This window comes from Haliotis cracherodii, unplaced genomic scaffold (assembly GCF_022045235.1).
Source record: "Haliotis cracherodii isolate W230 unplaced genomic scaffold, xgHalCrac1.p SCAF_1, whole genome shotgun sequence".
Lineage (NCBI taxonomy): Eukaryota > Metazoa > Mollusca > Gastropoda > Lepetellida > Haliotidae > Haliotis > Haliotis cracherodii.
Genome location: NW_027266264.1, coordinates 76,198,375 through 76,214,844, shown reverse-complemented (window position 1 = coordinate 76,214,844; position 16,470 = coordinate 76,198,375). Strand labels below are relative to the sequence as shown.

Here is a 16,470-nt window from a genome sequence, read left to right as displayed (position 1 = left end):
TGTTTATTTGTTGCCTTACGCCGCAGAAATCTCTGACTAAAGCAGAATCCATTGTACGATGCTGCACGTGTTCACATGATGTTAGATTCATCCTACAAACATGGCACAACCTTTTCCATAATCATTGCACGATTCCAACCACATCACAAGAATATGTTTACGATTCACCTTCAGTCTGTGGTGATACTAGGCGTTCGCGAAAAGGTGAGTGTGTCCTGCCCCACCTGTGGCAGCCGTCACTACCACGTGATCACCTGAACAAACACGGAAACATGATTTATGTTCAAGTCAAGGGACAAACATAGATGTTCTTTTTGTTGTGTTAGAGAAGCTTGTTTCTGGAATGCTGTGATGACTTTGAAGCTGTGAGTCCTGAGTTGCGGATAATGGCTCTCCAGAATTCCAAGCACAGAGAACACGTTTAAAATGTCTCCTGAACATAGATGAAGTGAAGCTGTATACAAATGGATTGATGGCACAGTTGAGAAACATCAAGTTCACAGCCAGATCAAAGGCTCTAATCTGGACATGGGACCAATATATGTCGATTTTTACCAAACTTAAATATATAGTCAGGAAAGCCATTGGTGCCGACGAGAGTAGAAACACCAAAGTAAGAACAAAGAAGGTGACAGTAGCTGTCCTGGCTTTATCGCTGCTAGAATTCTGTGTGGGGCGAACACTGGCGGCAATATCTCTGGTGTGAGCTCGTAGTGCTTTGACAATAACACTATACAAGACAGTAAGAGTTGTAGTGATTCCTACCAGTTCAACTCCAACCCAGGTTGCATACACGATCGACGGGAGGCTTGGTTTCGTGTAGGAGGTAAAATCACAAATAGGCACGAGAACAAAATCGTTGCCCCTTTCAATACACGTCATCGTTTCACTTACGACAAAAATGATTGGCATGCTCGCTACTGCAGAAACACAGACAGAAGTTAGGCAAAGTTTTTTCGCAAGTATTTCTGACATCTGCGATTTGTGTGGTTGGCATACTTTCTTGTATCTTTGAACTGCAATGATGATGAATATTAATCCAGAATTAAGAGTGTTGAAGTGCTTCACGAATGTCATCACTTGGCACAAATGTCCGGCATCAATATCGTCAGGGGAGGTAAGTCGGGAAATCAGCGTAGTTGGGACAGCAACCACTGTAGACACCAGGTCAAAAACAGCCAAAAGTTTAACAAAGAATCCAAAAATACGTATTCGTATTTTCCGAGTGTATATATACAACACCAACATGTTTCCAAATATTCCAACCACCAGAATGAGGAGCATGAACACCATCGTCGGAGCGTCGAATATAAACCGTTCCCTTGTTTTAAGAGTAATTGATCTGTTCTGGCATGTCATCTTGAAGATGTCCAGTAAAGAAAAAGAACGTCTGTAGACTTCCACTCAGTATGTGGGACCGGCGTACACTGAACTGACACTACACTATTATGATCATGTGTCGTAGGAGTATACTATTTTCACTTGCGGTTAGTAGTAGCACCTGCAGATGTTTACACGAAACAAGGAAACGCGTGCGTCCTTGCAATCAGGAAGGTACGTGTACTTTGACTTGTTACAGTAGTTTCGAAACAAATCTAGCAATATATGTATCACAAGTGTTCAGACACTGGTCTAAGAACAGAAGTAACTTGATGTGTTGTGACATAGTAAGTGTGTGGCACACATGTACATTGTGAATATGGTACTTCTTTTGATGTGATTTGGCCTCTATGGTAAAATAATACGAATACGGACATTATTTATAGGCCATCATAATGCATACATCTACGGATAAGCCACGTTGTGTGTTCGTAGTGATGGAAACACATTCCTACTTGTTCCGCATTACGATATAAACCCTTTGGCGATCCCGTGGGATTATGACAGGTGCCCAGCACTATTTTGTCGTAAGAAGCAATTAAATTGGATGGGTAGTTAGGTTCGGAGCTTAGTTGAATGTGTATCATGGTATCTAAACGGCGTAGCACGTTGTTCTTAATATCAACCACTAGTTTGTCATGCCAAAACTGAATATTAAGATTTGGTTGGTTGGTTTGTTGTTTAACGCCGCACTCAGCAATATTCCAGCTATATGACGGCGGTCTGTAAATAATCGAGTCTGGGACAGACAATCCAGTGATTGATATCATGAGCATCGATCCACGCAATTTGGATCAATGACATGTATTAACCAAGTCAGCGCGCCTGACCTCCCGATCCCGTTAGTCGCCTTTTACGACAAGCACAGTCGCCTTTTACGACAAGCACAGTCGCCTTTTACGACAAGCACAGTTGCCTTTTACGACAAGCACAGTCGCCTTTTACGGCAAGCATGGGTTGCTCTGTGGAGTATTGCTGACCGTGGCGTAAAAGAACATTGCAATTCCCATCTCTTGGTCATTATTTACAACAACCATAATTATAAACACGTCTTGACCATTACGTATATCAGCCTACAGTACTGGTTGGCTCTTAGTAAGTATAATGTGTCTGAGTATAGTAATCCTTATTCACTTGCGGCAGGGTATCTCAGTGGGTTTAGTACTATAATAACAAAAGTGACAAAATCCTTTCCACAGCCACAAGAAATCTCGACGTTGTATCTCCGGCTGTATCGTGTGTTTATGAATCACTATCATATAGTGATGATTCTTGCCACTAATGAGTCAAATTTCCTCCACATGTCTACTATAAAATCTTTTGAAAGCTTTACTGGGGCCTTGAATGTTGTAACCTTGATCAAACAACTTCTGAGCAAGTGTTGTATGGCGCTTTTTGAAATCTTGGCAGAAAGAGCATGCTTGATTGTAACTCAAAAGTTGTGAAATGTGGACACCAAGGGCTGGAGTTTCAGGAATACTGTTCGACATATAGGGAATGTTGAGAACTGTAATTTGAAGTCATCCCTCTTGTCATATAGTCGTGTGGAGAGTATTTGTCAGTCTGAATCTTTATGCACATATGTAAATACGAAGCAGATAAAGCGGTCAGTAGTATATTTTATTTCCAGTTGGGAATTGGCTATTGGATGGTTATTGAACAATATCAGATCATCGATTTACCTGAAGCCTAAGTTAAACTTATTGGACAAATTATCTTGGTTTGATTTTGCCAATCCGAGCAGAAATTCTGATTCAAATTTCAAAAGAAACAGATCAGCAAGAAGGGGTTCGCAATTGGAGCGCAAAGAATAAATACACAAATAGAAATAGCTTGCAATAGGATTATCTAAATGTGTAGAGTTAAAAAAGGAAAAGATGAAAAACACACATAATTTGTTGGATGGACTGGGAAAGATGTGATGAATCGTCACATCTCACTGGCCTGTAGCAGAGACTGACGGCAAAAACTAGGGGTACTTTGAGTTTCTTTTTGTTATTAATGTGTTTAATGCCCAGTTCAAAGGAACTGGATACTTTTGTATTTGTTTTCCCCTCGATCTTTCAATTACCCCCTTCTTACTTTTGATTTCCCTCTAACTGTATAGAAACAAATCAAAATATCAATATAATTAAATAATGTATATGATAAATTAGTGGAAATGTTTATCACAAAGGGTAATTACATTAAAGGAAATATTTCCCTTCTCTCTTATTTCCTCGAAACACGTCTCGACAACTGAAGTCTGACGTTAAATATATATTATGAGAACGTGCGGTCGGTATTAATAGTACTGTAATGTTTGGAATAATGAGGAATAAATGCCTTTTATGAAACCACGTGATAAATCATATACCTGTACAGTGATGAACATATCTTGCTGGGTCATAAATATGCATACCTTTTTGTGAGGACTGCTCCTGTTATTGCATAAGGTCGTGTGTGAACTTTGTTTAAGGCAGTCAGCAATAGTCCCGCTTTTGCACGCCTGTAAATAACCAGGAATGTCCCAATCAAGCCAACCAGCAATTGCTTACATCAGCAGCGACCCGGGTAAATATGATGTATAATCACACGCAAAACGCAAGTGGTTTTAAGCAAATAGGTAACAAACACGGAACCATAAATTGATACGAGTTTAAGCATGTAGTGAAGCCTGATGGTGTTATCAATATTTTTGGTTGCATTTTGGAAGCCCCGAGTAAAAACGCAACATAAAAAACGAATCGCCAAAACGCACCATTTCAATGAATATGTGGGTATCATGCACCCGTTTCTCGCGAAATCGAAAATGCACGAACTGTCACGAACTGTAGTGGGTATAAAACTGTGGCCGATTCTTGGACCTACCACTCCTTGGTCAACAATGACACGCCTAACTCAAATTCAGAGAAACCAGGCTATCGGACGTTTGGAAGCTTGAAAGTCTGTCCAAGTTGCCCGCCATTTCAACATTAACATAACCACAATTTGCCGTCTCCTGCATCGATACAATACTACACAGACCACAGATGACCTTCCTCGGAGCGGTCGTCCGAGAGTCACCACAGCTCGACAAGATCGGCAGATTACCTGTCAACGCCAGCGACATCCGTTCCTAACTGCAAGCGAAAGTGCTCGACAGACCATAGGAACGCATAATAGACACATTAGCCGGGACACTGTGATCCGACGTCTCTGTTCCAACAACCTCAGATGTCGCCGACCAGCACGTCGTCCTGTTCTCCAACCACGGCATCGACAAGCACGACTTCAGTGGGCACAGGGTCATCGCAATTGGCGTCATCGTGAGTGGAGGCGTGTCATCTTCTCTGATGAAAGTCGCTTTTGTGTCTCCCATGCAGACGAAAGTGTCAGAATTTGGCGGCGTCGAGTTTATCGTTTCGCTGACAGAAACGTCGTGGAAAGGGATCTATGGGGTGGACCTAGCGTCATGATATGGGCAGGGTTGGACTTAATGCGAGACTTGGACCCATGTGCTTTCTGAATGTTGGTCAAGGTCGGGGACACGGCGTCACTGCTCAGCGGTATATCGACCAAGTGATCAGACCCAACATTGTTCCATTTTTTGCACAACATCAACAACACATTTTCCAGGACAACGCTCGTCCCCATGTTGCCAGAGCTACCATGGCCTTTCTGCAACAACGCAACATCCGTGTTCTACCGTGGCCAGCCCTCAGCTCTGATCTGAACCCCATCGAACACTTGTGGGATGAGGTTCAAAGGCATCTGCACAATGTACGCCCAGTCCCTACAACTGCCGATGAACTACGCACAAGTGCTCTGAATGTGTGCAGGAGGATGCCTAGGGCCTTCACAAATCGTCTGATCCACTCAATGTACATGAGATGTGTGGCAGTGATCAATGCTAATGGTGGTCACACCAGGTATTGACTGACATTTTGGGTATTGACCCGAAACTGTGTAAGCCCTTAACATTTAAAAAACCCAATTATGTCATCTGCGTTTTAATCCATTAAACTGTCTTCAGTCAAATTTTTGTCAATCTTGCCCTATTAGAATTTCTTGTGTTCACTGTTGAAAATAAATACTGCATACTAGACTTGCGTTTCTTTTGCGTGTAAGTATCTAATTTTAGTTTAAACCCTTATGAGGAAGTCGCTGGCATCATAAATCATATACCCATGTCCGTAGCACACCTCAACATGTACTGTGGACATGTTCTGTACAGCCTGCTGGAACACATGCCTTCAGGTAGAACGTTGGACAAACTCAGAATACACATTGTTGTACATGTTATTTAATCAAGTGAAAGAAAAGGGATAAATCACATTTGTATCATGTTTACAATCTGAGCATCTGTGTCAAATGATAAATAGAGATAATTAATATCCGAGCACGTGTGTCATGCTGATTTTACGTCACAATAAGATTCAAATGACGTCAACAATGCACTGGTGCGCGTGAAATGATATTTGCGCCAGTGCATGTACGATTTTTTAGAATTCGTTTATTTCTAACCCTATGGGTGACAAAGTGAATTATGTGACAGTGTAGTATTGATGTATGAAAGAGCTTTATAGACTAACCCCTGGTTCACGGATTTCAAAATGTGAACAAAATAACAATGCATAACACTGCCAATGTCTTGCCCAGTATTATCATCTTCAACTCAACCAAACAAGTAACAGACATCTTCATTACGTTCCATCGGTGCTTAGATGATGCAGCAACGCGAAATACGCTTTGCTACCACCGAGTCAATATGGCACATGATTTCAGATTGGCCCTACAAACATCGCACAGCCATTTCCTTAATCATGAGTCCATTGTGCGATTCCGACCATATCGGATCACCATCAACTAATGATGATACCGGCTGTTCCGAAATGGTGAGCGGATCCTGCCTCACCGGTGGCACAGGTCACAAACACATGCAAAGTCAAGTGTAAGTAAGTGAGCGAGCGAGTAGGGTTATACACCACTTTCAGTAACATATATATCCCGGCAGGGAACATCAGAAATGGGCTTCACATATTGTACTCATGCATATATCAAAACCGGGCTTCGGCGTGACACAAGGCTTCCCCACCACCCCCACCTCAACAAACACGGAAACATAGGGTATACGGAAGGAAGATGTGTTATTTATGTTGTGTTAGAGATGCGCGTTTCTGGAAGCTGGTGCTGACTTTGAAGCTGTGAGTCCTGAGTTTCAGATGTTTGCTCCCCAGAATTCCAGGCAGAGAGAACACGTTTAAAATGTCTCCTGAACATAGATGAAGTGAAGCTGTATACAAATGGATTGATGGCACAGTTGAGAAACATCAAGTTCACAGCAAGGTCAAAGGTTTCAATCTGTGCATGGGACAAATTATACATGTCGAATTTAACCAAACTGAAATATATAGTAAGGACAACACTTGGCGCCGACGAGAGTAGAAACACCACAGTAAGAACAAAGAAGGTTATAGTTGCTGTCCTGGTTTTATCCCTGCTAGAATTCTGTGTGGAGCGAAGACTGGCAGCTCTATCCCTGTTGTGAGTTCTAAGTGCTTTGACAATAGCATGGATGGCATACTTTCTTGTATCTTTGAACTGCAATGATGATGAATATTAATCCAGAATTAAGAGTGTTAAAGTGCTTCACGAATGTCATCACTTGGCACAAATGTCCGGCATCAATATCATCAGGGGAGGTAAGTCGGGAAATCAGCGTAGTTGGGACAGCAACCACTGTAGAAACCAGGTCAAAAACAGCCAAAAGTTTAACAAAGAATCCAAAAATATGTATTCGTATTTTCCGAGTGTATATATACAAAACCAATATGTTTCCAAATATTCCAACCACCAGAATGAGGAGCATGAACACCATCATCGGGGCATGGAATATAAACCGTTCCCTGGTTGTAAGAGTAATTGATCTGTTCTGGCATGTCATCTTGAAGAGTGCTGTTGTTTCGAGGAAAGAAGAAGAACGTCTGTAGTCTTACACTGAGCTCGCTGTTGTGTGATGGACGTATCTGCAGGAAAGCAGATATCCCTGTTTCACTTCGTATACTCATGAAATAAATATTGATATAAACAAGGAAATGGTAGGTACTTCCTCCCCTTTGTACTGATGCAGGAAATAGAACGACTTGTTTCATATTGTCGCCGGCAGCCCTATTTCTACATTTATCCATCTTAAGGCTGCGCCTCCACTATCTGCATATGAGGAGTTGTACATGCTACCCGTATCTGACTTAACGCCTTATTCACGGGCTTCTTCCTGTGACGTCACGACAATTTGAATGTACAGCCAATTGTCACATGTTAATTATAACCTAGTAGGATGGTCGACTAGTCATTGGAAAGACATCCGTCTGTATCCCTTCTAAAATACAAAGAATTAAAAGGATTGAACGGCAATGCATACATTTATATATTTCTGAGGGGTACAGGGGCGGAAGTCTTTCCAGTAAACTATCGATCGCGTATAATGTAAACATCGCGCTAACTTAATCACTGCACTAGCATAGAACGTAAGCGAGTGTGGGAAAGGAATGATACTATATGTATATATGTTTCATATTGTAATACCATATTATACCAAAAACACTGGATCACTGACTTCGCGCCATAAGTGTGGCGTAAGTATATTATCTCATTATAAACGCACTTGCATACATAGCCGAGTGTGCTTAAGTACTAGTATAAATTTTGCCTATTTTACTTCTATCATTATGTCACCTGGCAGCCTGGCTAGATGGCGGACAGTAATTAACACCTTTCTGATGCTGACGATTTTTGTTACAGTCAAATAAATACATTTTAACGAAACTCTGTCTTCGAATACTTATCTGTGACGACTAAAAGCCTAGCTGATCCTGCGACAATATCATACAACACGATATTCATGGGCGGATACAGAGGTAGGGTGGTAATGGGGGTGGGGGTGCGCACCCCCCTTTTTATTTCGAAAAACATTTTTATTTCTGTATAAATTACCACCAAAGACAATAAATAGATCTTAAAAAAAGCTGTATCCGCCCATGATGTTCTATATTTGATGATAGAGAATGACCCTTGCCATCGTCGCGTCGAGTGTCCGTACTGAACCATGAAAGCCGACCTAGTTTAAACCGCTTCGGGTTTGAGATATAAAATAGCTCAATATTTCACAACATTTCAAGCACCCTACATGCCTGTCATGCCTAACACGTATTAGTTGTAAGGGAAATGTTGTCATAGTTGTATGACCATAGACAAAGATATCAACTAAGATTTGATTCATCTTTTCAATCGTGGGTATCTGAGACAGACGAATAGGCATACCAATATCTTGAAAGAGAAACTCAGGGGTAGGAAGGGGGATACCGGGGTAACCTATGATGGTTGATGGTTATCATGAATTTGACACACTGCCGAACTGTATAAAGGATCAGTGTTGTATTCAAATTGCTTTAACTATCTACACGTTATTGGTATGGATGGTAATGTCATTAATGAAGCTGCATCATTTGGAAACGTTACTGCATCAGGAAAAAGATAATGTTAGGGATATGTAATAAAATACATTTATAGACTAAATGTTAGTCTAAACATCGGCGGATGCACATACATGTACATAGTGATTACAAGTATCATCTTGGGTAACATTCTGGGTAACAGAATGTCTTTTCCGAATAGGTTGATTGAATGCCAGTTCCATGTACACAGCGATGTTCAAACCGAAGATTCTTGTAAGCTGATTTGCAGTGATTGTCAGTAACAGCAAATGATTGAAGCGTTAGTAAAATGTCAAACTCTGTCAGACTTTACTGAGTGATCCAGGGTCATTTGCCTTTTATGTAAACTTGGACATAAGAGACTTAATCATTCGAGAAGGTTCGTGATATGAACGGCTAGTGAAGGCTGGCTGTACCTCTACAACAGCGACATGAGGGCGATTCGAGTCGTTTTATGACTTGACTGGCGTCTTATCTTCTACTTTTCTACAAGCGTGGATTGGATACACATATAAAAACACCAAATTTCTGCCAGCATCCAACAATATTTGTCACCACTCATCCCCCATCCGTAACCTGCACGATTACCTCGCGTTGTATCTGTTGTCTGACGAAATATTTAGCTTTCCAAACATAATTCAGTTTAATACAAGTATCCATTTTGAAATGTACTAAGAGGGGATAAATATTTTAAAGTAAATAAAATAACACCAGTTTCAAAACAATATATATTCATGTAATAGAAAACAGAAGCATAATTAAAGGCAAAGCAAAATCGTAGGCAAAATTTTCACAAGGGGCGTTTCAGCTGGGTTAAGTCCAGACAACTGGACTAACATATCGAGAGAGAGAAAAGTTAATAAAAGTGACAAAACCCTTTCCATATATTATTCAAAAGAAATCCCTGCCAAAAGCATAGTCGATTGTACTATTCCGACTATATCATGAGCATGTGTTTATGAATCAATATGGAAAAAATGATGATATCATGTGTTCGCAAAACTTTTAAAACTGAATTTAAAATCCAGTTGCAACAAACTATCTTGTTATACCGTTCTACCCCTCCAATCATGGGGACCTGGAAAGTGAAGTACTCTTTCACTGTAAATGGTGATATTGACGTTTAAACGAGTCTGTTTTACCACAACACACGCAAAACAAGACAATCGATCAAACCAGTCGATCACAAACTAGAAGAAGCTAGCTTAAAAGAAATGGACATATCAACAGCTCTTGTGATGAAATCCCCACCAGTTCAAATCCGGAGGCAAAGCTATTGTTCACCAAACTCCGGTTTTGCTTTGTTAAGATGCAGCCATCGCAGTCCAGAGAAACTCAATCCACGTAGGTCTTGAAACGTATGTTTGTTCTTGCGATTACCTCACGACAATATATATATTGCCTTCCAGTCTTCCCCAATGCTGGTTTTAATGTTCTGGTGTCTTAAAGGGCTTGCCGCTGCCCCATCAGTATCAATGCAAATGGTGGTTACACTCAATATCGTTATTATCCCCAGCCCAACAAAGTTGGCGGGGGATATAGAAACGGGCTCTGTCCGTCCGTCCGTCCGCCCGTCACGTTTCGTTTCCGGAGCATAACTCATAAACCGTTCAATATTTTTTCATCAAATTTTGCAGGTCTGTCAGGTACATGCTGAACCAGTGCCTTTTGCTATTTAAAAATGTTAGAAATTTTTATTTTTTACGTTTCCATCGCGACAAGATGGACATAGGTTCTGTGAGGGTAGGGTTCGTTTCCGGAGCATAACTCATAAACCGTTCAATATTTTTTCATCAAACTTTGCAGGTCTGCGAAAACAATGGCGAGATTGAGGACTTTCTCCTACTTAAAACAAAGTTCGATCAAGTTGATGCCTCAAACTAATCTTCAAGTGATATTCACGTGCCAAACTAACGGAGGTGTGTTCTAGTTGTACATGGTCATGACAAACCAAGTCGCTAAAACACACCAATAAACGTGCAAAACTATGGGAGTGTGGTCTGTATTACTGCACATGCAACATGATATTTTTCGATTTTCGATGAACGACGTTCGACTCGGCAGGGTTGTCAGCATGAGTGCGAATGATTCCGACAATGATGTATTTGTCACACAAAATAGTTTCACGAACACTTTTGAGGTGGGCGTTATTTCAGATTTTGAAACTTTACTAAATTTGGATTCATATGAACTTCTAAACTTTGATGTTGGTAAATGTGAGTTGATTGATCTCGAAGGGTTTTCCTCAGGTTCCGACACTGATCTGTACAAAGCAAGCCAAGCAATTGAATCTAACCTTCTTGATATGCTACCTTGTAACACTCGCTCGCCATTAACTTCATCGGAAATACCCCAATCACTGGCGCTTCTGAACAAAGCGTAGATTCAAGTTCAGCAAGGTTTGCCAAGCCAACATCTGATATTGACATTAAGAAGTTGTGTGATTCAGCATACTCATCAAATACTGAAAACAAGAGTATGTGGGGAGTTCGCTTGTATCAAGGGTGGGTGAAGGAACGACGTAAGAGGGGCAGAACAGAGGACATGGTATTGAGCCCTGACATTGTGTCACTGGCTCAGGAGGAAAGGGAGTTAAATAAAACATTGATGTTTTTTTATGATTGAGCTCAGAAATCAGAAGGGCGAGGAATATCGCGGAAATACTCTTTATGAAATTGTCTCGTCCCTACAATATTATATCAGAAGAAACGGCAGTCAACTGAATTTTTTCGAATCTCCGATGTTTCAAGGATTAAGGTCCGTGCTAGATGCGAGAATGAAATATTTGGCAAGACAGGGAATCGGGATAGTGAAAAGTCAGGCTGAAGTGATCAGTGTGGACCAGGAAGACATGTTGTGGGAGGAGGGGATGCTGCGGGAGGGTACCCCCCAACAGCTATTAGATACAATGGTGTATTTAATTGGCCTCAATTGTGCTCTGAGGGCTGGTGATGAGCACCGATATCTTAGAACGGGCCCGAATTCACAGTTCGAAATAACAGTAGGTGCTGATGGGTTGAAAGGTCTAAAATACATGGAAGATGTGTCCAAAACAAACAGAGGTGGCTTAAAACATCGACAGTATGAACGAAATGCGTCCAGAGAGGTGCCTTGTTCGGCTTTATGAAAAGTACATGTCACTCAGGTAAGTTATCAATGAATTTGACAGTATATCAGTGATATCAGTGAAGTAATTTTTAAGAGTATATTGGAAGTTGATTTAACTGTCTTGGAATTTTCAACTCAAGTGTTCATAACACGTCACCTATTATTATGACTTCATTACCATTTTGTGACGCAATTTCCGGGGTAGAATGGGTCCTCGGTATACCCTGGCTGTCCTAAAAGGCTACATAATAGGAGTGGGGGAAGTGGTCATGTAATGTGTTCTGGTTGTTGTCGATCGAGCCTTCGTAGATCGTTGCTCATGCCGTCAGCCCATGGCTGTCTGGTAGAGAACTGCTCTATATTTTTTCCCGTTTACATTTATTAATAGGCCGCCACGATATAACTGAAATATAGCTGAAAGTGGCATGACCAACCAATTATATTTGATCCCAATGGTGTACATGTGACTTAACAAAGTTGAAGCAATACATATTTCAGCATCGATGGTAAACGTGAACAATATTTCACTATGATGTCATACTATATTGGGACGTCAATAAGTTTAATGACGATAACAAAATGAAATTCACGCCCCCGTGCGCGGGGCATTGTCATTACTGACTTTTACTCGATTGTGTTTAGACATTGAAAATACATGTGTGTATATAAATTATTTTTTTATGTTATTTTCAGACCTAAACACGGATAATGCACCGCATTTTACTTGAGGCCCTTGAAATTTGTGAGAGAAAATACATGGTATGCTGACATTCCGATTGGATTACATCCTTTAAGAGACTGTGTAAAGTGGCAGGTTTTAGTGGTTTTTATTCCAACCACTCCTTGAGGGCCACCACTGCAACACGTCTGTATGACTCTGGCCTAGACGAACAGCTTATCGCTGAGAGGACAGGGCACAAGTCTGTTGCAATACGAAGCTACAAGGTATGGTTTGTTGATACATTTGCGCTGGTTTGTATTATATGCTTGTCCGCAAAATACTACTAATGTTATTAATACGCTCTCAAGTGATCGAACGGAAAGCTCAGTTGTGTGGGGGTCACCTTGAAAAAGAAAACTTTTTCGTATATGTGTGACATCTAAAACATGACAATGAAAAATCTAGTATTTAGTTTAAGTATAAGGGGGGCGGTCGGATAGCCTAGTGGTTAAATCGTTCGCTCGTCACGCCGAAGGCCCGGGTTCGATTCCCGACATGGGTACAATGTGTGAAGCCCATTTCTGGTGTCTCCCGCCGTGATATTGCTGGAATATTGCTAAAAGCGGCGTAAAACCATGCGCACTCACTCACTTAAGTATAAGGGATGGTCGTTAATGAAAGGAAAATGTTTTGGATGGGGCCAAATATGGATGAATATCGTTCATTACACGGATTAAACAAACCAGACCATTTCCATACCCGAAATGCATTAATTTATTATTTAAACGTAGAGGACATCTGCGGAGATGGAAGCCCGTGTTGACAACATCATTCAGAGGAAATCAAGTAAACCTGCATTCCCAACCGAGTCGACAGTAATCAGATCTACGTCAACGGCATCAACTGCATCAACTTTGACCAGTACCAAAGAGACAAATGATGACACAGCTTCGAGGAATGAACGTGATCTTAAATTGGTTCTTAGGGATGGCGTTGTTTTGTCCCTAACATTCTGAGAATAAACGCTGGGTCAACAGTGACATAATCTTGTTATATTTTGTTGAAGTTAGTGAAGAGTATAGGACACATTTCCTGTATCTTCTCCCGAGCATGTATCACAAAATAATTTTGCAAAAATCATGCTGTACTATGGGAGGGCGACCGCTCTTGTTTAACTATAGGAGGGGAACCTTTCAAGGAAGACAATGGGACGATTTAGTACCCATACTCAAACTATTGGAGTGTAAGCAAAATGACTGCGTCCACCCAACTGTCATTAAAGTTCACGTAACTTTGTTTTAAGATTAGTGATATTTAGTCACGTTTTAGCTGGCTAGGCTACCGAGATCGAGGCGAGGCTCAGTTAAACTTCAGTTGCAGGTAATATATATTATAAAATAAGAAAATCAGATAACGTTGGTACACATTTGCAAAACTTGTTTTGGTAATAGTTATATAGGACGAAATGTGAAGTTGCAATGTCCAACGTCAGTGCCGGGTTGACTGCAAGTATAGTACGACCCATTTCATACCCTAGGTACCAAAACCTCGCATTACAGATGACTACACACGACGTTACTAACCAAAACAAATATTGCAGTTGAAATAGTACCTTAAGCACTGATACAAAAAGAGAAACAAAACAAGAGAACTACCACAATCGCAAGATAATGTTTGCTTTTGCATTCAATGAGGGAATATTTATTTCACAAGAAAAATAATTTCTTAGCATAACAATAAAACACGCCAAAAATTATTTAAAAAAATACAACATGCTAAGCACTTGCCAACAAAGAAAATAAACGTTTATTGCAAAGCATGACAACGAACTACTTTCACATAGGCTTACGATCGTCGTTCTGTTGAGATTGCTTTGTGGAACAGGGTCGTCATCTTATCTAACATTTTTACAGGACGTCCGATAAAAGCCAATCTCATTAAAATCAGATCTTAGTTCTCGCTACCGCTAAACAAAGATCTGAGGAGATCCCATTACGGGTCACGTCAGACTGACCTTGCGCGAACTTTGACCGACCAATGGATTGACCAATCAGAAGAGAGCTTTCTCGTGCTTTACGGCACTAATTTCAAATAGGCGACTTCGCTTCGAAACATATTTTGACAAATTCTCGATTACAAATTTAAAACCTGAACAAAAGAACATTCTGGAATGGCTAATAGATGGTCTAGATTGTATGGATTCAGTCGTTAAACACGTAACTATCGTTCGGAATGCTCCGTGTTAAAGTTTTCGAGGCTGCTTGATTAGAAATCACATCCCGACTGTCACTTTCATAATCTGGTAAGCGACGCTCTGATTAGTCGGATGAAAGGTCGTTCTGACGTGACCTCTAATGGAATGTATTCAGATCTTTGTTTAGCGGAAGCGAGAACTAAGGTCTGATTTTAATGAGATTGTATAAAAGCAGCCATACAATTCCCATGTTTGTAAGAAATCTCCAAGACATGTGTTAACATATCATCATGAATTCTTGACGATACAAGGTGTTCGCGAAAAGTTGAGCGTATCCTGTCAACCCGTATCCTGTGGCAACCGCCACAAACACATACAAGCGTTCACCAGAACACGAGAACAGATGGTACAAGTCAATAAAGGACGATGAATGTTATTTATGTTGCTGGAATGATGTGTCGACTTTGAAGCTGAGATTCCTGAGTTGAGGACGTTTGCTCTCCAGATTTCAAGGGACAGAGAACATGCTTAAGTTCCCTTCTGAACACAGATGAAGTGGAGCTGTATACGAATGGATTGATGGCACAGTTGAGGAATTGCAAGTTCACAGCCAGATCATAGGCTCCGAACTGTGCATGGGACCAATGAATGTCGAATTTAACCAAACTGAAATATATAGTCAGAACAACCACTGGCGCTGACGAGATTAGAAACACCAAAGTAAGAACAAAGAAGGTGATAGTAGCTGTCCTGGCTACATCTCTGCTAGAATTGGGTGTGGGGTGAATACTGGCGGCAGTATCCCTGATGTGAGCTCTAAGTGCTTTGACAATAGCACGATACAAGACAGTAAGAGTTGTAGTGATTCCTACCAGTTCAACTCCAACCCAGGTTGCATACATGATCGACGGAAGGCTCCGTTTCGTATCAGAGGTAAAATCACAAATGAGCACAAGAACAAAGTCCCTTCCTCTTTCAATACACATCATCGTTTCACTTACCACAAATATGATTGGCATGCTCGCTACTGCAGAAACACAGACAGAAGTTAGGCAAAGTTTTTTCGCAAGCATTTCTGACATCTGCAATTTGTGTGGTTGGCATACTTTCTTGTATCTTTGAACTGCAATGATGATGAACATTAATCCAGAATTAAGAGCATTGATGTGGTTCACGAATATCATCATTTGGCACATACGTTCAGCGTCGATATATCCAGGGGAGGTAAGCCGGAATATCATCAAGGCCGGCACAGCTACACATGTTGTGACTATGTCAAATATAGCCAAAACCCTAACAAAAAATCCGAAAATGACTACCCTTATTTTCTGAGTGTAAATGTACAGCACCAAGAGGTTTCCAAATATTCCAAACATCAAAACCAGAAGAAGGAATATCACGGTTGGCATATGGAATACAAACAGTTCTCTTGTTGAAGCAAGTATTGTGCTGTTCAGGCACGCCATGGTGACGGGAAACTTTTCTCTACAGGGCAGAAGGACCGTATACCTCTCGATCTGATCGTGTACAGCAAGTATTGAGGGCATTGTGGGTATCAGCAGGTTAGCAGATAACAACAGATTACAGGTAAATATTCATGTGAAACGAGGAAATGGTGGGTACTTCCTTTTGACATAATGCAGGAAACTTAATGACTTGGTTCATATCAACAC

At 40.9% G+C, this 16,470-nt stretch overlaps 1 protein-coding gene and 1 pseudogene across 1 annotated transcript; one reads left to right on the top strand and one right to left on the bottom strand.

The window, feature by feature from the left end:
• Positions 1–288: 288 nt before the first annotated feature.
• LOC139457650 (pyroglutamylated RF-amide peptide receptor-like) lies at positions 289–1,359 on the bottom strand. Its single transcript, XM_071239006.1, has one exon. The coding sequence runs from the start codon at positions 1,357–1,359 to the stop codon at positions 289–291; it is 1,071 nt and encodes a 356-aa protein (XP_071095107.1).
• Positions 1,360–11,610: 10,251 nt separating this feature from the next.
• Positions 11,611–16,338, top strand: LOC139457639 (uncharacterized; annotated as a pseudogene).
• Positions 16,339–16,470: the final 132 nt, after the last annotated feature.